A 21,582-nucleotide genomic window follows, 5' to 3' on the forward strand; every position below is an offset into this window, starting at 1 on the left:
GGTTTTGGACAGTCCCAGAGCGTAGAGGCACCAGATAACCTGGAAACATAAAAGTGATGACTGAATACAAAGATAGGTTGAACTTCTGAACAAGGGGCAGTTAAATCTGCTCCTCTACCTTTTACATCCTGGTGATTACTTTAACCTAATCTTGGTAGGAAAGGTAAGTCTATTCTTTGAAGAAAATAGAACTAGAGAGGTTACTGTGTTCTGGATACCAGGCATAAATGTGGAGTGGAGAGAGGTGCTGTTAGGCTGAAAACAGGAGGAAGAAGTGAAAGACCATATATTTAACTATTTAAATATATTTACTATATTTAATAGTAAGCCCGCCAGCAGCCCTGGCTTCTTTTCTCCATGTAACTACCAGGTGGCTTTTCAGTAAGGCTTTTCCTTTCCTCTCCATCCTGGGCACAATTTAGAGGATTTCTCGATGCAGTTACCAAAGAGCCTCTAGGGGAGGAAAAATACTTTTTCCTCTACCCTTCTGAGTTCTTGGCTGAGACCCCTGTAATAAATGACAGATTAACAAGAGAAAACCAACAAAAGTTTATTAACATGTATACCTCATGGGAGATAGCCAGAGGAAAAAATGAGTAACGCTCTGAGGTGGCTTAGAATTCAGGACTAAACACCATCTTAATAGGGAAAAGGGGAGGGGTGCCTCTTATGGAACAATAAATGACTTTTAAGAACGATGAACGAGCCCTTAGCAGAATAATGGCAGGTATGATAGTCTGTGACAAAGTGTGTCTGGGTGTGGTATTGACTCCTCTCTCCTCTCCTGTGATAAGAGTCAATCCTTGCTGGCTGATGAAACTCCCAGGGAGGGGATTTATGACATTCATTTTTCTTTTGAAGGATCTGTCTTTAGGCAGATGAGGAGGGTTCAGCGAAAGCCTCTCCTGATTTTACTGTTTTTCTAGTGTCTGCAACTCAAAATAATCAATATACCAAAGCAGCTTATTTTGGGGTGGCATGCCCTGAACTACAGTCATATTTTGAAGTGACGTATTTTGCAACCTTTCAAGCCCCAAATAAAAAGCCTATAAACGTAACATTTGGGAAGTCCCACAAAGAAATGTCCCAGTTTGATCACTTTTTCATGAAACTCACCCATTTGACAATGTTTGCTCATGAAAATGGACCTTGCAATAAGTTTTCCCTTTTAGATATAAATGGACAGTGCTAGAATTGGGCAGACAATACAACTGAGAAATGCATGTCATATTAAAAAAAATAACACAACATGGAAAAAGTGAAAAGAAACATAGTCAATGTAGAGAGCAGAATAAGACAATAAAAAGAACTATTCTTAATACTGTAAAAGGTATTCAGAAAAGAAGACATTCATGACAAAAAATCCCAGAATGTATAAAGCAGAAAAAACACGAAAAATTCTTGGATGTTAAAAATATGGTAGTATAAATATAAAATTCAGTAGAACAGTTGGAAGTCTACAGTGAGGATATCTTGCAGAAAGTAGAACAAGTGGATGAAGAAGTAGAATATGAAAGAAAAGAAAATTAGAGAATTAATTCAAAAGGCCCACTATCTAAATACTAAGACTTCCAAATGGAGAGGAAAAAAAATATGTCAAGGAAGATATTATTAAAGGAAGCATAAAATAAATTTTTCTCTAACAGAAGAACATGGATCATGAGATTGAAGACCTCTACCAAGTGCCTAGCACAATGTAGGAAAAAAGATCCTTAGGGGATAAAAAGAAGATTATAAAGGCTTCTAAAAAGGAAATATATCACATATAAAAGATCTGAAATCAGGAGAGTATTAGAAATTTCCAAAGCAATGTAAAAAGCTTGAAAACTAGTGCAACATACTTAAAGCTCTAATTTAAAAAGTTATTTCCAATGCACAATTTTATACCTAGCCAAACTATCAAATGTGAAGTGTAGCATCAAAATATTTTAATGCATGCAAAGACTGAAAACATTTACCTCTCATGCACCATTTCTCAGAAATATCTTAGGGCAAAAGCCACCCAGGTGAAGAAGTAAACCAAGAAAGAGGAAGACATGCGCTCTAAGAAATAGGTGTTCCAAAAAAAAAATAAGAAAGTGAAAATAGAAAGTCCTAGTTATATCAATGTCTGAGGCTAGGAAAGCAGCCAGTCAGCCCTGGAACAGGAGAAATGTCTCCAACAGTGGAACCCATATGTCATATGACATGTCTGACAAAATTGTCTGAGAATTGGGAAAGAATTCATAGATACAAAGAAAAGTAATCAAATTATATAAACAAAGCAATTATTAACTCCAGGAAAAACAAAAAATTTTATGAAGAAAGTACTCTAAGTATAGTACATTACGTGGCTCAGCTGTAACAATATAATCTAGTTATAGTAATGTAAATAATTTTCATTTTTAGAACTGTGATGAAATTATTTTAAGAGTAAGAGAGGAGGGAGAGTTTTGTATGTGTGGGCAATAGCCTAAGAGAGCAAAATCATATGTATTGTAGAAACCAATAGATAATAAAGAAAATTTTACAATATTACAAAAAAATAGTCTAAGTACATTATCTAGAAATGTTAAGTATCAGAAAAAAGCCCAGCTAAAATAGTTTCGAGCAGTTGCTGCTATGGACGGGAGTTTAAGGATGGAGAAAATGGGCTGCTCTTTCTCTTTATTAATCTAAAGCAGGGGTCAGCAAGCTGTGGCCCATGGGCCAAATTCAGCCAGCTGCCTGTTTTGGTAAATAATGATTTATTGGAACACAGCCACGCCCATTTGTTTATGGATTGTCTGTGGCTGCTTTTGTGCCACAAGAAGTCAGTACAAAAGCAGAGCTGAGTGGTTGTGACAGAGACTGTATGGCCTGCAATCTAAAATACTTACTTTCTTTACACAAGAAATTGGCCAACCTCATGTCTAGAGCAGTGGTTTTCAGATTTTAGCTGCATCAGAATCATCTGGAGGACTTGTTAGGATACAGATAGCACCTCAGACTTTCTGACTCTGTAGATCTTGTGTGGGACGTGGAAAATCTGCATTTCCAGTAAGTTTCTGGGTGATGCTCATGTGCTGGTTTAGGGACTGTGCTTTGAGAACCACTGGTCTAGAAGAACCATCTGACTTCTAAAAGTCATACATAAGTATCATGTTTATAGAAAATAACTTTTAAATGTTTAGAAATATAAGCTTGGAAGCTTGCATGCAAATTTAAGCTGAAATACATACAAAAGCAACCTCCTGTAAATTGTGTGACAAGCAATGATTAAAATGTAATTTTTAAAAAACTTTTTAGCTGAACACAAACAGTAACAAATTACACCAAAGCAAATATAGTGTGTTGTATTAATAGTAAGATCTCACAGATACAGACATAAAGATTAACTGTCCCCAGGACCCCTGCCCCTCCCTGGCACGTGTCATCCCAGTGGCTGGTGAGTAGACCTTTCATGATACCTCCTGCCATTCCACTATTTATCAGAGACGGATTATTGCATAACAACGTCAGTGATGCAGACAGTTATGTAAAGTCCTGTCTTTTTAATTTTCTCCTCTAAAATATCATTTTCACCTTTCATGTTTCATTTAATATCTTCACGTAAAACACTTGTTTTCTGGACAACACAATTTAAGAAACGTGATTTAGAACCTACTTCTCTTCTCTTGACCCCTTTCACAGATGATGAAACTGACACCCAGGGAATCTCATGGGTTTTAGATCCAAGACCCCCTGATGCAGTCCCCACTTCCTTCCCCTCTGCCACCCAAGCTCCTGTTTGCTTTGCCTCAGGTGGTGCGAAAAAAAAAACCCAAATGAGCCTAAACTCAAATCAGGCGTGAAGAAAAAAAGCACTGCTAATACCAGTGACCATCTTTTTTCCTAAAAGCTTGAAACAAAGGAAATTCTCTGCTTCCAGGAATATCCTTAATCAGTCACATATGTGAACACAGACCCAGTGACTGTTCAGACAATTTTCCACCAACATAACAGGATTTTCCTGGCACATTGATCTTTTTTCTTCTTGCCTAGTATCAGATTAAGTAGGTTTTTATTTTTTTATTTTATTTTTTTAAGATGCTAGGCCTAATACCTGACCTTTTTCAACCAGAGAGACAGGATACCGAAAATCTGTGGTGTTTGAAAGCAAAGAGAAATGAAGGATTATTAAGGATAGAAATAGTCCCTGGTTGGTAAAACAAACAGCTTTAAAAATCTAAGAATTGTGCCCTGGGGGGGCAGGTTTGCCGAACTGTCAGCTTCACCAGTTAATGAGGTAGTTTGTCTAATGGAAATAGAAAAGACCATTTATAACAATGCTGGGCTTTGTCTGTGTGATTTAAAAATCAAATTGAGTGGGAACACAGCAAATACTCAATGGCGTTGTTTATTTTCTAATTAATTTACTACAAACTACAAAATAAAGTGTTCAACGTATTAGATGGTCTGTGATTTTTAGAAGAGAAAGCACTGAAAACATTCACCTCTCATAGTCCATTTACTTTCTTTTCATCAGAGAAACAAGTTGCCTTTTGAGTTTGAAAAGGACATTGATATTTTGAGGGACATCACTTTTGGAGTTTAGTGTGTGATACAAGTCAGCCGGGAATGCAGTCTCCTTTGCAAGACGCAGGGGAGTCCGGGGGAGCCCGGGACCACACGGTCTCCCTGTTGGCGATGTTCAGGTTTAATATGAACAGTCCAGGCATCAAGGGGAGAAGGTCATCTGAGTGAGGACAGCTGCTCCCATCACAACTGCACGTGGACTTTCTGTTCTGTAGGGACAGTTAGAACAGTGCAGGCGCTCAGTATATGGAAGCACAGCATGGCCGAGGAGAAAGAGCAGAGATGGTAGAACCAGCCAGGCCTCGGTGCAGATTCTTAGCCAGAGGCTGATCCTGTGACATTAGGAGTAAGTAAGCTAAACTCACTGAGACTTAGTTTTCTTACCTGGAAAATACAGATCATAACAACTGCCTCCTAGGGCTGTTCTATGGGCTAGAACTTAGAGCTCACAAGTGAAGTGACTGACACATGGTAAACAAATAAATGGGAGTTACTATTGATCAGAACATTTTCGGGTTTGCAGAAACCAAACTGAGAAGTCAGTAAGCCTTAGCGAGTCTTCGTCCTCAGCTTCGCCCACATCCTGCCTTTACTCCTTTATTTCCATGACAAACGTTTTAGTCCTAATGTTCTTTTCCCAGGACTACTGTGATGTGGTCTCCTCCCTGTCCTGTCCCCAAAGCCACTAGTTCATTCCAGCAAGCTGGGTTTTCAGAAACATATCATTTGATGGGGCGACACATACAGTAATGGCAAACTTGCCTAATGTTTACTATTTACCTGGTATTTACTCTGTACCAGGCACTGTTCTTCTCTTGGTATTACCTCATTATCTCATTTAATCCTCACAACACCCCTCTGAAATAAATTCTACGATTGTCCCCATTTTACGATAAAAACTACTGAGGGGTAAGATAATTGCCCAAGGGGGCAGAAACATGATTTGCACCTAGGTGGTCTGGCTCTGGTTATCATGCTCTTAACCACCACTCTATGCTGGCCTTGAGGTCTGGCTCTTGTTTCATGCCAGATGGGTTGACATTCAGGGCTTGCCATTCAGTGAGCACCAGAGTTTGGGAATTTTAGCGAATATTGGTCCACTGTCAGCCTACCCTAGAATCTATTTCAGTGTCAAGGAATTCTAAGTGCTGAGTATCCCTGGAATGTCCTTCCTGGGCAACAGGGCAATTGAACCCTCCTTAACAATATGACCTCAGTTAGGAGCTGTTAAAGCTAGAAACTTCATGAGGGCAGGAACCAGAGTAGCATTGTCCCACACTCTGTACCTCCAGTGCCCCATATCGGCACCTGGACATAATGGCACGTTAGGGTTTGATGGATGTATGGATGATTGAATGGAGACCAAAGGATGGATGGTGCTCCTACAAGAAGGGGGTATACTGCTTGACAGTAAGGAACTGATGTAAAGTATTTCACTGATCTTTAATGGCTGTGTCTCTTCCCTACCTTTCATTAGGTTATAATTTTCCCTCACAGTTATTTTTATCTTGTTGAGTGGGTCATTCCAAACAGCTGCATAAAATCCGAAGTTGGAAAGTCCAAAGTCTTGTAAGCACATAGGTTAGGACAACATGAAACAATAAATTTCTCTAAAAGAAGCAAGAAACAAATTTCACTCATTCATTCATTCAACAAATATTATTGAGATTCTGTTGCCTGTTAGGTACTCTTATAGGAGGTTAAAACATAGCTGTTTACAAAGCAGAGAAAAGCTGTGCCCTCCTGGTGAGCACATTCTAATGGGGGAGATGGAAATAAACACTCCCATGTGTAATGGATGGAGTTAAGTGCCTGGAGAAAAGTGAAGTGGGGGAGGAATACGGGGAATGATGGGGTTGGGGGAGGGGTGTTATTTAATCAGACAGGGTTATTTTGAAATTGTGTAGAAGTTTTATTCTATATTAGAATGTGAGAATTTAAGAAAATTAAGGTAGTGAGTGTAGGGGAACAACTGGGAATTAGGAGTCCCAGATTAATATTAGAGATTTTTCAGATAATAACTTGATAAAGAAGAAAATATTTTTTGACCTGTGAGATATATGTGTGTAAATTTTTTTCTTACAGGATTAGCAGCTCTGGACTTCTAAAGTGATAGCATTTCCCAGCCTTCAACTGAGAAGCTGAACAAAAAAGCCACCCTTCCTGTCATCAGTGCAGCAAAATGAGAGGTGGAAAAACCAGACTGGGAAGAAGCAAGGGCATCTGATGAGCCTTCTTGCCTTTGGCCCAGAACACAGCTCCGACTCCACTCTCTTTGAACTGACCTACCCCACTTTGATGCAAGGCCTGGAGTGATGTGTTCCTGCCCCAGAGCACCCTTCATTCTGTGAAGCCCAAAACATGAGCACCAGTAGCCACGCATGTCACGTCCCGGCGGTGAACGGGCACATGACTCACTATCCCGCCGCACCCTACCCATTACTCTTCCCACCGGTCATTGGCGGACTTTCCCTGCCTCCCCACCATGGCCTCCACAGCCATCCTCCTCCGAGTGGATGTAGCACCCCATCACCTGCAAGTAAGTACCATTTGAATTTTCTCTCTTTTCTCTTGCTTGATTGGCTTAATGGACCTGAGAAAACACAATGGTTGATATCCTGGGTGAGTTCTCATTTCGTTGGGTGCCGGTTTCTCTTGGTCTAGAACTGTACCTTTAGTTCTATCAGCAGAAAGGTAATTTGAAACCAGATAAATGGTGAATTTGAGAATTTGGTCCATTCAAAACCACATTGGTAATTGGTTCTGTTAGATAAAATGTAAACACAAATATTAATCAGCAGATGTGACCAGTACACCTGAAGAAATTGTCCACTTGATAAATAACATGAGCAATGAATTAGATGTTACCATAAAAATCACTAATGGTAATCCTGAATTTAACATCGATTTTGGTTGTGAGGTCTTTTGAATCTCTTACGCATCTCCTGGATACGGATAGAATCTGTAATTGTTTTCAACTTCCCAGGGGTCTTTGCTGCCAGTTCATACTACATAAGCTTTTTAAATGTCCTTGAACACTTTTGGCTCTTTCAGCCATTTCTACCTCCAGTCTTCTCTAAAATATTGGGTACTATAAGATAAAAGTATTTCGAGTTAGAATTCTTCAAGACCGATATGACTCATTCATAGAAAGCATGGTGGGATTATGGGATTTTTAAAAAAAAAAGTTCTGCCTATTTAAGGACAGGCTGTGGTAGCCAGCGCACTCTTCCACCTTTTAGAAACAGGTTTCCTGGTTTGGCATCTGAAGGTAAAAGGCACGTGGATGCTACATCAAGGCATCTGCAGCATCTTTTTTTATTTTTAATTAATTAATTAATTTATTTTTATTTTTGGCTGTGTTGGGTCTTCATTGCTGTGTGGGGGCTATCTCTAGTTGCGGCGAGCGGGGGCTACTCTTCTCTTTGTTGCAGTACGTGGTCTTATTGCAGTGGCTTTTCTTGTTGCAGAGCACAAGCTCTAGGTGCACGGACTTCCGTAGTTGCAGCATGCAGCCCCAGTAGTTGCGGCACACAGGCTTCAGTACTTGCGGCGCATGGGCTCAGTAGCTCGCAGGCTCAGTAGTTGTGGCGCACGGGCTTAGTTGCTCCGCGGCATGTGGGATCTTCGCGGACCTGGGCTCGAACCCGTGTCCCCTGCATTGGCAGGCGGATTCTTAACCACTGCGCCACCAGGGAAGTTCCACCATCTTCTCTAAGTTCTTTCAGGTTCACAACTTGGCACGAGCTCTTCAGAGTTCTTCCTGCTGATTATTTCGCATTTTGCTGCTTTTTTAGGTGTTCCTCCAAATATTGGCTTGGTCTTAGAAGCCTTGTCCTTTAAATTACTCCCTTCACTTTTCTGTATTGTGGTCTTTGCTCCTCAACTTCTCCTTCCTCCTGCCTCCTTAGCTCACTGGGAGCAGAGAGCTTGCTCTACCTAACTGGGATCCCTCAGCTCTTGGTATAGTGCCTTCAAAATTAGTAGGAGATGGATTTCTGGACACCTGGGTATTTGGATAGATGGACGGATGAATGGATGGGATGAACAAACAGATGGACAGACTCTCTCTGCAGGGATGTTGATTGCAATCACAGTATTATCATGCCTGATATTTAGTGATTTGTTTTCTTCTTGGAATGACCTGATTATGGTTCTTCCCTTCTGTGTTTTGCATTTCTGGCCTGAGCATGTGACCAATAAAGTCTTTTAAATTGCTTAATAACATTTTCCCATGCTTCTCAAGTTGAAATCGAAAGTAGATGTAGCCAAAGTAGCTTCTTGGCTATCAGGAGAGATGGAAAAAAAAACCTGTATTCAAACTATCTTGTTGACCCAGGTGCCAGTTCAAACCCTGTTCACCCAACATGCAAATGATATAATGAGGTTACTTTCAACTAACACATGAATGGGCCTGACTAAATGATTGTTAAAGCTATTAAAATTTCCCCCAAGAGCTAATTCTACAGCTCAGCCAACCTAAAGGACAGCACATTCTAACACATTTCTGTCCTCAGGTTGGAAGTATATTTTGTAGATGTAGCCAGGGAGTTAAGACATGAGTGTTAGTCCCAACCTGGGTGATCTAATCTTGCAGGTTGAAAATTCTTAGGTGGCTGCACCCTTAGATGCCCGCCAGCAAATCCCAGCAACTTTGGGCTTTTTTGGCTACTGATTTAAAGGAGAATGCAGAGCATAGTCAATGGAAGGGCGGGTGAGATCTTTGTGCTGGATGAGCATCCCTGAACGCTTGATCAGGCTCTCGGTATACAAATCCCTCACCCATCTGTTTGTGGGTATTTTTAGAATTCTAAGAATTCTATAGAGCAGTGCTTGGCAAACTACAGCCTGCAGGGCAAAGCCAGCCCACCACCTGTTTCTGTAAATAAAGTTTTATTGGAACTCAGCCACACTCATTTGTTTACATACTGTCTATGGTTCCTTTCATGCTACAATGATAGAGGCCATATAGCCCACAAATCCTAAAATATCTGCTATCTTGTTCTTTGCAGTAGAAGTTTGCTGACCCCTATTACGGAGATAAGAGCATTGGGACAGGAATCAAATCATCCCAAATCTAATCAGGCTCTGTCTCTAACAGGCGATGTTAGCCCTTCTAATTCCTTTGACCCTGAAGGAGCTGGGCTAGATTGTACCGAAGGTCACCTATAAACACAAGGCTGTTCTTTTCATTTCACAATTACTGGTAAAGTACAAGATACCGTCACTACTAAGTTGACCCATCATGCAACTGCTATTTTTCAAGATCAAAATTGGTCAGTATTGGCAATTTCATATAATTCAACCTGTAGAAGGAGAGTGTATGCAGTTCAAAAAAAAAATAGGGTAAATAATTAATTACTGGGGGTTTTTTCTGAGGGCTTTGGTGAGAGGGTGCTGAGTAACTACACCTTGGAAGATATCACTGGAGGGTGTCTGGAGAAGGGGCAGAAAAAGGACAAAGTACAGAAAGTTCAGGCTGGAAACTCCAAAGTTGGCTGACTTCATACTCTGGCTAATACCTTGTTTAATTATTTCTTACTACAAAGACAAAGCACATGAAAGAAGATCATTAAAAGAAGCCACTGTTACTATGTGGTCTTTTAGTTGGCCCTCCAAGAGGGAGTTGTCTTTGTTAAAGCCTGTGGTTTAGAAAGACTGGGAAACAAGGGTCAGGTCCTAAAAGTTACATACAGATTTTCTCTTGCTAAAATTCAACTTGAAGTTTTATTCCTGTACTGAGGTTAGTTAGAGAGGTAGCCAAATTTCATCATCTTGACAACTAGCAAAACACATGCTTGGGTGGAAAGCTGGGTACCGTGGGAATCCGAAGGGAACAAACATGGTGGTGGTGACTCCATCAATGGGGTCTTGTCCCTGTGTGATGGGATCTGCTGACGTTTCTTTCATAATCTGTACACACCTTGACTCTGCAGCTCAACCAGAAGAGAAATTCTCCTGCCTCATAACAAGGTTCTTTCAGCACCATATTATTTATAGGCTCCGGAACCTTCTACCTCAAAAGCAAGTGAGGACAATTTCCATAGCGGCTACTGATGTTACACCTGCTCCTTACTCTTCTTCCCTCCACTTCAGACCCCCTGGGCAGCCAGACCCTGGCCAGTTCCTAGACCAGAACGGGAACCCTGTCTTCCTGCAGCACACACATCCCCGTGTGAGACAGTCCTTGACCTGACATCTTGTTTACAGTCATTCAACCTCCCTGAATTTCTCTTCCATAAACTAGAAAATATTTTTATTTAAAGAATAGTCTTTGATAACAATCATATTCAAATCTTTTCAGGATAAAGGTGGGGTATAAATTAGAAAGAAGGGCTGTATTACAAAGGGATGAAATCAGAGCATCTCGAGGGCCCTTTCAACTCTAGCAGGCAATGATTCTCTATGTTATAGCTCAGATTTTCTCCTGGTCTCCATGCCATTTGCAGGCAAACAGCCCATCTTTCCTTGGTTTGTGGCAGTGGTGGATCCTCCTCTCCTGCAGCAAGGAGTACTTGGCTAATGGTATGACCATTTGCGACCACGCACAACTCAGAGGGAATTCCACTGTGGCCACGTTTCAGAAATTCTGTTCTCCAGAACCTTCTAACTGAAAGGAGAAGAATATTTGCAGGAGAGAGGTGAACTTGAAGCATCTTCCATGTGGGATGCCCTTGTCTTTGCATTATGACTTAATTCTTACATCATGGAGTCTCTGTAAGCTTAGAAATGAGGAAATACATAAAAGAGAGGGTTAAAATAAGTAATAAGAAAAGTTACCCATGAGGCTTAGAGAAAGTAAAGAGCTTAAGCAGCTAGTTAATTTGGAGCCAAATCCCAAACTCAGGTCTTGGGGTCCCAGAGTGCGTGTCCTACCCGATGTGTTGGGCAAGGGGGCCAACTCAACCCCTCAGATAATCCCCCAGCTGCACTGCAGGTGTCTTTCCCACGGTGGTTCATGGAGACCTTGGAGATGTAAGACATTTATAGGACCTCACAACCTCTCTGGTTTCACCAGCTACTGTGGGAGCAGCTATCATTTTTCATCAGGGGGGGGTTGAGGGTGGACCCCACAGACAGGCAGTCACCGCGATGTTTCCACTCATCTGTCTCCTGTGGACGGCAAGCTCGTCACCTCCGGCAAACACTACAGGAAGGACGCCTGATGCTCTGTGCCAGGGAACACCCAAAGTGTAATGTTCCAGAGCTCGCTGTGAAAGTTGGACCACTGTCCCCCTGTCTCTCTTTATGCTCCTGTCATGGCCGCTTGTTCTGTCTTACGGCTGCACATGTGCTTTTTTATAGGCTGTTGTAAGCTGGAAAATATTAAGAGTTTTGGCTTCGGAGCCTCTCTCAAAATAATCGCCATTTAACGCCAGCATCTTAAAATCAGAGTTCTTTCCCCTGCTTCTTTACCGATCAGAAAGTGCTGTCAAAATCACAAAATTGGGTATTTGCTTAAGAAAATCCCAACCTTCTAGAGAGGCAGAGTGTGAATCTCAGAATTACCAGTGACAGGGCATAAAATGGGTCTTATTTCTATATCTTGTCTTAAAGTAAGAGGAGCCTTGTTTACCCAGCTTGTCTAAAGCAGGGTGTGTGGCCAGGTTGGAATTTCTTATTGCGTGTGAAGGAACATGGGCCCGGAGGTGTTGATCCTGTTTTAAATGCATGCAGATTAATGATAACTAAAACAACCCATTAATTTGTATTATCCATCATCCTATGCTCTGTAGTCTTATCTTCTTTCTACTGTGAGTTATATTTGTCCTTAAACAGACACAGGGACCCCATTGGACAGGGATCACATCTAATTTTAATATGTTTGGGACTTAATATATTGCTGGTATTTAGTGAATGTCAAACATAATAGTATGGTCCATATGTATGTATCCTTCACGATTTTTAAGCCAAATAAAAACAAGGTAAAATGGACTAAAAGAAACTTGTTAGGGATTTGAGTAAACTCAGTTAAAACAGTTTAGCCCCTTTCATCTGCCTTTGGTCATTTGGTTTCTCTAAAGTTCTGAGCCTTAGAGATGTCAAAAGCCTTTACCTGAATGTTTTAGAAATAGAGTTTAAGCTTTTAGCGTGATTGAACAGTTTTAGTGTCTTGCATAGGCCCAAGGCCATGTGTGTATTATATTAAGAGACTGTTTCTTAAAGGGGCAGAGGTACTGATTACTTCAGTGAAGTACCTCTTTTCCCCACTAATAAAGAAATCTCTGTGTCATCTCGACGTCTGTACAATTTCCCCAGACTTTGATTGAGTACAACATGTAATCCTCTGAATAGTTCTAATGAGGAGCTGGGTTCATTCTGTTTGTTGAACTTTACCCCAAGGGGATCAGGAATATGGGAACATGAATTAGAAACAAAAAGATTATTGTTCAAGTTCATCAAATTAACTACAATGCCCAAAGGAGAATCATAACTCTAGGAGTGTGGGTTTTTTTTTTTTCGAAAGTAGTTTTTGTTTTTTGTTTTTGTTTTTTTTATATCTTTATTGGAGTATAATTGCTTTACAATACTGTGTTAGTTTCCGCTGTATAACAAAGTGAATCAGCTATATGCATACGTATATCCCCATATCCCCTCCCTCTTGCATCTCTCTCCCTCCCACCCTCCCTATCCCACCCTTTTAGGTGGTCACAAAGCACCGAGCTGATCTCCCTGTGCTATGCAGCTGCTTCCCACTAGCTATCTGTTTTACATTTGGCAGTGTATATATGTCAGTGCTACTCTCTCACTTCATCCCAGTTTACCCTTCCCCCTCCCTGTGTCCTCAAGTCCATTCTTTACATCTGTGTCTTTATTCCTGTCCTGCCACTAGGTTAATCAGAACCAAGATGTGACACATATATACAATGGAATATTACTCAGCCATGAAAAGGAATGAAATTGAGTTATTTGTAGTGAGGTGGATGGACCTAGAGTCTGTCATACAGAGTGAAATAAGTCAAAAAGAGATAAACAAATACCGTATAGTAACACATATATATGGAATCTAAGAAAAAGAAGTGTGTTTTTGAATAGAAATAGGCTTTCAGTCCACGGAGGTGATCGTAAAAACAAGACTGAATCTTCCTCTAAGTTTCTTCCTATGATTATTCCTAGGGAGAGCATGTTTGGAAGAATATATACCAAAAAAGACCAAGAATGGAGAAAAGAAAGGGATGCTTTAGAGTTTAGATTTGTCAAATAAATTAAACAGAGACATTTAAAGAGAGCATTTTTGACCTCATGAAAATTGAACCTCTGAAAACTGGAATGACAGCAGCTCTGAGTTGGCTGAGTTGGCCGTGAGATATGAGACCTTTCATGGGTTCCAAATTTCTGTCTTGATGAATTCATCAATCTACAACTCCTACACATTTCAGATGGGTTATTTTGCTTCTAATGATGAAAAACCCATTCAGATGACCTTGAGTGATGGGAGACTAACCTCCATACACATCCACGTAGATGGACACGAGGACAGGTAGAATTGCCGCCAGGCGGCTGCCCTCTGGGCCATCTTCAGGATGGAGTTCAGGTGGCCCCACAGAAGCCCGGATGATTTATGCTATGTCATTAAATTGATACAACTCCCTATTTTGTCTTTGCGTCTCTGTTTTTCTGCTTTGGTTCCCTCTGACATTTGAATGATTTTTGGTATTTTAAGTGGGAAAGAGAGGGGGAGGAAAGGAGGGGGGGGAGGGATGGAGGCAAGGAAGTAGGGAAAGAGAGAGAGGTAGGAAAAAGACAGAGAGAGACTATAATTAACTGTGTCATTGAGCTGCAGGCCACCTCCAAGAGTTTGGGACCACCAGACCAAACAATGGTACCAGCCAGGTGGTACCATCAGCTCGCTTGTTTTTTCACTTTGCCATAAGAATAAGTGTTAAAAGTAGCTGCCATTTACTTACTGTGCTGCATGTATTACCTCTATCTGCCAAATGGAAAAGAAAAGAGACAAAGACTGAGGTAACCAACTTCCCTAAGTTTGCTCCGACCAAAACTGTAGGACTGGGTTTGAACTCCTCTTGCTCTGACCAAAGCCAGTCTCATTTTCATACCCCATGTTAGCCGTGGATATCAAGGTGATGCAGAGATTTTTAGAACACTGTATCTTGCACTCCTACTGGATAGTCATAATCACCGAAAATCATTTAGATCTAAAACTCTGATTGTTCTTTGCCCTTGAAAACCTTGAATTTTTAAAGCTTGTAACATCCCTTCCCATGCGCGTACTGTGCATACTTTTTTTTTTTTATGATACATGTCCTATTCTGCTGTCTTTAGTTGTTTTCATAGCTTTACCTCCTCTGTGCAGCTGTTAACCTGAGTGCCTGGCACATAGTGGAAACTCATTTAAGGTTTGTGGAATGACCGAATCAATGGTTCTTGCCGGTAGAGGATTTTAGAAATCTGTGGATGTGCTTCTGGGTATCACAGTGATTGGCAGCACGGTAAGCGTTTGGTGGGCAAGGGCTTGGGCTGTGGGCCGTGTGCAGTCGTTGCAAATCATACAGAATTCCCTGATAGCCTCACGACTTCCGACTGTCCCACCAGTCCTATCAACTCCCCCCCAAGATAAATCATGATTAACTGAAGCTAAACTGTAATTCCATTTTAAATATAAATGCAAACTATTGTATGCTTTTATTGTATCTTACTTAGGGCTATAATTGCTGTGTAAATCAAGAATAGGTTCATCTTTGGTGTTTTGGGAATGTTTCTAAGAGTCTTTCAACTTTTCAGGAAATCGTGTCACTGATGACAGTGTTATTCTTGGTATTTGGGTCACCAGTACCACCCATTTTTAACAACCTGCATTTGCAGTTAAAACATTCATTGCAATTCTGCACAGAGGGACAAGCATCGTACCACTTCTTTATGCCCGAGCATTTACACCTTGAAATAACTATTATTTTATTATAAATGATTTTCTTTGAATTCACCCTTGATATTGCAATCAGGGCATTATATTATCTTCTTTCAAACTACATGTGTAGGTGGGCTGTATTATCTATGATTTTCATTTTGATATTGTAAAGCAGGTGTTATAAAATATGTTGCTAAAAGAAGTGTTACATCCAAAATGTTGAAGATTACCGGAATGAATGGATGGATGGATGAATCCATGAATGAATCAGTGAAAAATAATTGACAATGTCAAATAAACTGCTTAGAAAGTAAATGTTCTGGCTGTTGAGAGGAGAGGGAGGAACTTTAGTAGTGCAATGGACAGGGAAAGGTTTGCAAAACCAAATCCAGTGATTGTACCAGGCATGGGACAGTGGCATGGCACTGGGAAAAGCCATATGCGGAAGACCCAGGGGAAGAAGGAAGGTGTTTTAAGTTTCCCGTCTTGGATGGTGTGTGGGGTTGACAAGGGAACATCCAGCCTTTGTCTCCGTTTCCTGATGTGTAACCAGAGTCCCCAAGGTGTACAAAAGGGATTCAAATGTACTGTTATTCATGAATTCACTCTTCCACGTGTGTTAGGTATTGCAGTCGGCACTTCTGAGTCTCTCTGATGGTTTTCTGGGTAAACCCATCTGAGCAATTGGTTCTCATTTGTGTGTCCTGTCAGATTGTACCTCCAATGAGACATCATTTTAGGATTTACCAGGAAAAACTTATGGGACTGTTGGGGGTTGAATTGTGTCTCCCCAAAAGATGTTGAACTCCTAACCCCCAGGATCTATGAATTGAATGTAACTTTACTTAGAAATAAGATCTTCTCAGATGATGGAGTTAAAATGAGGTCATTAGGGTGGATCCTAATCCAATATGACAGTGTCCTACAATGAGGGGAAATGTGGACACAGAGACAAAGATACAGGGAGAAGTTTGGGAATTTTGGAGTTATGCTGGCACAAGATAAGGAACACCAAAATGTAAAATGCCCTTACATTTCAGCCGAAATAGCACATTCCTTCCATTTTCCTTCTTCTATCTCCATGAAGAAATCAAATTTCCCTACCATAACCTAGCACACCATGGAGCTTACCTTTTTAAAACAGTCACAGTTCTAACTTTACAGTTCAAATGTGGCTATTTCTTGAAAGTTTAGCTTTCTCTTTGGATTAGAAATTCCACATGTACACGAGAATGTTTTGTTCTTTCTACCATGCTGCATGACTAAAGTATAGCCACCCAGATATTTTTTAAATGTATGAGTGGGTCATCTGGAGAGACAGCATAATAGCGGATTTGAGCGTGTCAAATGTGGCCAACTCACAAACTTGTGCAAGGTAATCTCTGTTTCTATTCTCAGAAAATAACATTTATTCCTATTTCTTTGCATAGATTTTTATCCCATATAGTTTTCATTGACTAATTATATATTTTTCAATAAAAAGGAAGATAGAACTGCTAAATAAACAAGGAAAGCCCACTTTTAAGTTCATTATGGTCTTTTTTTTCTTGTAACAGTTGGATTCTATCAACCTGAAACTTATTACCCCTCAGAATTTTGCAAAATTAGGTTTATTAGAAGTGATCTAAACACCTGTGTAGGGACGTCCCTGGTGACACAGTGGTTAAGAATATGCCTGCCAATGCAGGGGACACGGGTTTAAGCCCTGGTCCAGGAAGATCCCACATGCCACAGAGCAACTAAGCCCGTGCGCCACAACTACTGAGCCCGTGCTCTAGAGCCCACAAGCCACAACTACTGTGACCCTACTACTGAAGCCCGCGCACCTAGAGCCCGTGCTCCGCAACAAGAGAAGCCACCACAATGAGAAGCTTGGGCACCGCGATGAAGAGCAGCCCCCGCTCGCCGCAGCTAGAGAAAGCCAACGCACAGTAATGAAAACCCAACGCAGCCAAAAATAAATTAATAAAATAAATAAATTTATTTAAAAAATAAATAAATAAAAATAAACACCTGTGTAAGTCTCTCTAGACCCCAAGGACACTTTATATTTTCCTCTTATTACAAAGCCCAGAATATAAAGAAACCAGAACTCAAACCTACTAAGCAACAAAATTGACTTATCTTTTTTTTCAATTAAAAAAAATATATATATTACCAATAAACCACCAGAAGCTCAGGGGAAGGCATGGAAGAGATTCTCCCTTACAGCCTTCAGAAGGAAGCAACCCTGCTGGCACCTTGATTTTGGACTTCTAGCCTCCAGAACTGTTTATGGCGCTTTGTTATAGCAGCCGTAGGAAACTACTGGGAACCCTAACTGTGCCTTCCTACCACCGAAGAAGGAAAAACTATGCTTTTGATTTTTCCCCCCCTCTAAAAATGTCTAGTAATTCAGCTATTTTCTCATAATTTTATCCTTACAGTGACTTTCTTTTCCTGCATTATATGGCTCCGTTGACTTGAACTAATGAATACTATTTTAGGCAAGTATTTTTTTTCCCTTCATAGCCAATCTCTCTTGATTCTGGCAGCTACAAGTCCATGGTCTTGAGGCACAGTGTTTTTCAATGAATTTCTCTCTATGCCTTTTTGCTCTCTTTTGGTCTTTTCCTCGGATGCCAAACCCGCACCCTCTTTTATAACCCCCATGAGTCTTCCTTAATATTCATTTTGCTCTTACTTTTAAAGCCTTTCCCTCAAAACTCTGCCCATCACGGTCATATTGGAGTCTGTGAGAGTCTCCAGAAAAGTCATTCTTATTTCAAGACCATACTTCACGTTCCAGTCATTGGGAGGCTACTGGTAGCAGTGATCTTATCATTATCATGATTGGTTCTTTATTATCTTGAACATCACTTTGTTGGCTACCTGGCAGTCCCTCTTCAGGATTTGTGAGCTATAAATCTAATTGACTTTGTCTAACCTTCTGGAATTCTTAGTGGCTTCTCCCTCTTTGAACAGGAAAATTTGAGTGACTTCCCGTCCAGCCCCTGGCACCCTTCCTTCAATAATACACTCCTTTTTTATCCTTGGAGCTAGTTTTGTCATACAGTTAGTTCTGTACTCTGTACATCTACCTCTATTCGTTCTCCACATCTGAGATTTTTTTAGTTTCTTGTAGCCAAAAACCTTTCTAAATTGTTTTGAGACCACCTAAAGCTACATCACGTCTAAGCTTTACTTAAGGCTTCCAAACCTCACAAAACTCTTCCCTGGTAAACTTTGCCTTCAGTGAAGTGGGTACCTGGGTCTCTGTCTTTTTGTGTCATAAGATGAGTCAAATTTAATAATATGAAAATCTGTACATATAGAGGTTTTTTTTGTTTCAGTTTGTTGCCAAAATCTAAATAAAGCCATTGTACTGTTTGATGGGAATGACCACTTTCCAATGAGAATGCATCCTGTTAATTTAATGTTAAGATATTTTGCCCAGTGCCCATAAGCTGGGTATTTTGGGGACAAGGACAGTGCCCTGTGGGTACTGATGACAGCAGTAAGTTACGTAGCCATTACTTTGTGGTGAATCGCATGTCACACTGTGTACTCTTCAGAGACTTCCGCTTACCTCTAGGGGCAACAGTCGAAGACAAAACTACGGATTAGGAAAGGTTCATCTTGTTGAACTAAAAATGGTATTAATGCAGATAATTGGGGGGATGGTACAGGAGAGTAGTAGAAATGGAGCTAGAGAGTTTGTTATTTCCAGACCCCATCTGTGTCCTTGAACAGGTTTTTTAACCTGTGTTTCAGCTTCCTGGTCTGTAAAATCAGGATAATAACAGTTCCTTCAAAGGGATATGATGAGATTGCCATCAACTGATACATGTAAACTACTTATAACAGTGCTAGAACAGTAAAAACTCAGTAAATAATAACAGTCATTATTCTTACCTGTGCTCTGCAGTCAGAATCTGTCCACTTATAAGCAAAATCCTTTGTTGTCACAGGACTGTCATTTCATCAACTGTTCATTCTAAGAATTGCTTCCTAAATGCAAAGGTTGTTTTTACATACACATGTACTTTTCCATATTCTTTACAATCTATATTAGGCCTACGGAAGTTTTCACTTCACAGAGTTTATACCTTGCCAAGATTTTCCTTTAAATTTCAGAATTCTCCAGGAGGTAGTCTTGAGTTTGGGTATGGGAATGGACTCTTTTTCATGAGTAGCCATGGCCTGCGGAGTAATGTGTATTTATCACAGAGAGTTCACGTCTGAGAAACGCACATGCATCTGAGGTTGAACGCCGAGCCCTCCTCTCCTCCAGGGGCTGCAGGCTCTGCAGGTCACTCTGTCTCTGTAAATAATCTCTAAGAATGCTTGGTTTAATTTCTGTGATGTTGATAATAACGTACATTTCTCAACCATGTTGGTTTTGCTTCTATTAATACCAAGTTACTCTAATGTTACTTGCTTAATGGTTATGAAGTTGACCAATCCAACATAAATACCTAAAGAAAAAAATTAATCTTGGCATTTTACACAAGTAAATAGCACATCATGATGACCACATGCTTAAAAAGAAAGTTACCCTTCCCATACTTAGTAAACCTCTTTTATCAGAATGGCTTGATGGAATATTTGACAAAACAGGGATTTCCTTGGGTTCTGATGGCAATCTTTGAGACATGAAGGGACTTCACACCATCCCTGACCCCTGCCCTGACCTCCTAGAGGCAATTCCAGTATTTGTCTTTCATTTCTTCTTCACAAGAAGTCTTATTCCAGAACCAAAGCCAGGTAACAAATCAAAGTATGCATGTGCCACTGTTAATGTTGTCTTGTTCGATTCTGAATTCCCCTGGTAGGTTTAAGTAAATATACATTAAATAAATATGGCTGCAAAGGTTAACATCTCTTTAGCACGTGTCACAGTTTTTTTGAGAATGGAAAACAGAGAAGTGTGTCCAGAAGTGGGCAAACAGAGCAGCGCTGTGGAGGAATGGAGAAGACAAGGCTTGTTGCTGGGGGTCCAGCACTCCAGCTGCACACACAACCAGCAGGGACAGAATATACAAAGAATATGGAAAGACCTTGTACATCGCAAGAAAAAGACAAATAATCCAAACCAGACATAGTCAGTAAACTGCATTTTTACTAAAAAAATAATTCAGATGACCCCTATCAATCTCACATTGGTAATTAAGAAAATGCAAATCAAGACCATCTTGCAAGGTGATTTTATATCCTTTAAGTTGCAAAAATTAAGAAGTGTGATGACAATACCAAGTGTTAGGTAGAATGTCGATCAACAGATACTCTGAGATATATTGCTGGTGAGAGTCTAAATTAGTGTAATTATCTTGAAAATGGCTTACTGCTATCCTATAAAATGTAATATTCAGATTTCCTGTGACCAAGCAATTTGTCTCTAGGTACTATCCTAGAGAAGCTCTTTAACAGAAATACCAGGATTCATGTTTAAGAATGGTCATCGTAGCGCTGTTCATAAATTGTAAAAATTGGATACCATCCAAATATCTATGAGCAGACAAATGCATATTTCACTAAATTCAATAGTTTTCATCAATGAAAATGAAGTTATAGGCAACAACACGGATAGATCATAGAAACATAATATTAAGTAAAAAAGCAAATTCTTCAAGGCTACATACAGGATGCTAACATTTTTGTAAATCTAAAAGAAACATTGTTTAGAAAAACTATATGTTTGTAATAAAACTGTACATTAAGAAATCAAGAGAATAATAAAGACCAAATTCAAGATAACAGATTTCTCCTGGTGTTAAATGGGATAGGCAAGTGGACGGGGTAGGCAAGGACCACGTGGTGGATGCAACTGAAGTGATAGAGTTCTAATTCCTAAATATTCATCTTACTAATATGCTTTATACAATATACATATATGTTACATTTATTTTTGTAGTTATTAAGTGCACATTAAAAAGATAAAAGCTATGACTATATCCTTCATGTGTTAGAAACAGACAGGAGAAAGGAAAAGTGAAGAAAAATGGCAATAGCCTTGAGCAGAAAATTCACATGTTACCAAAAAAGGCAAATGGCCAATAATAATATTTTTAAATTTTCAGTCTTCCAAGTAATTGTGTGAATGCAAATTTTTAAAGAAATGCAAATTAAGATTTTATTTCTTGTTATGAGAAGGCAAAGATTTAAAAGAAAGATTCCCTTTGTTACTCAGGCTATAGAGA

At 40.0% G+C, this 21,582-nt stretch overlaps 1 protein-coding gene across 2 annotated transcripts in view; it reads left to right on the forward strand.

Annotated features, from left to right (window-relative positions):
- RARB (retinoic acid receptor beta) overlaps window positions 1-21,582 on the forward strand; it is a 675,515-nt gene that overhangs the window by 230,321 nt on the left and 423,612 nt on the right. For both annotated transcript variants that reach the window (XM_082392788.1, XM_082392790.1), the window contains exon 3: window positions 6,622-7,075. In XM_082392788.1, the coding sequence (XP_082248914.1) occupies window positions 6,898-7,075 (178 nt within the window). In that variant the 5' untranslated portion in view covers window positions 6,622-6,897. The remainder of the gene's footprint in view (window positions 1-6,621; window positions 7,076-21,582) is intronic.

The sequence above is a fragment of the Balaenoptera borealis genome (assembly GCF_965194805.1).
Source record: "Balaenoptera borealis genome assembly, chromosome: 5".
Classification (NCBI taxonomy): Eukaryota; Metazoa; Chordata; class Mammalia; order Artiodactyla; family Balaenopteridae; genus Balaenoptera; species Balaenoptera borealis.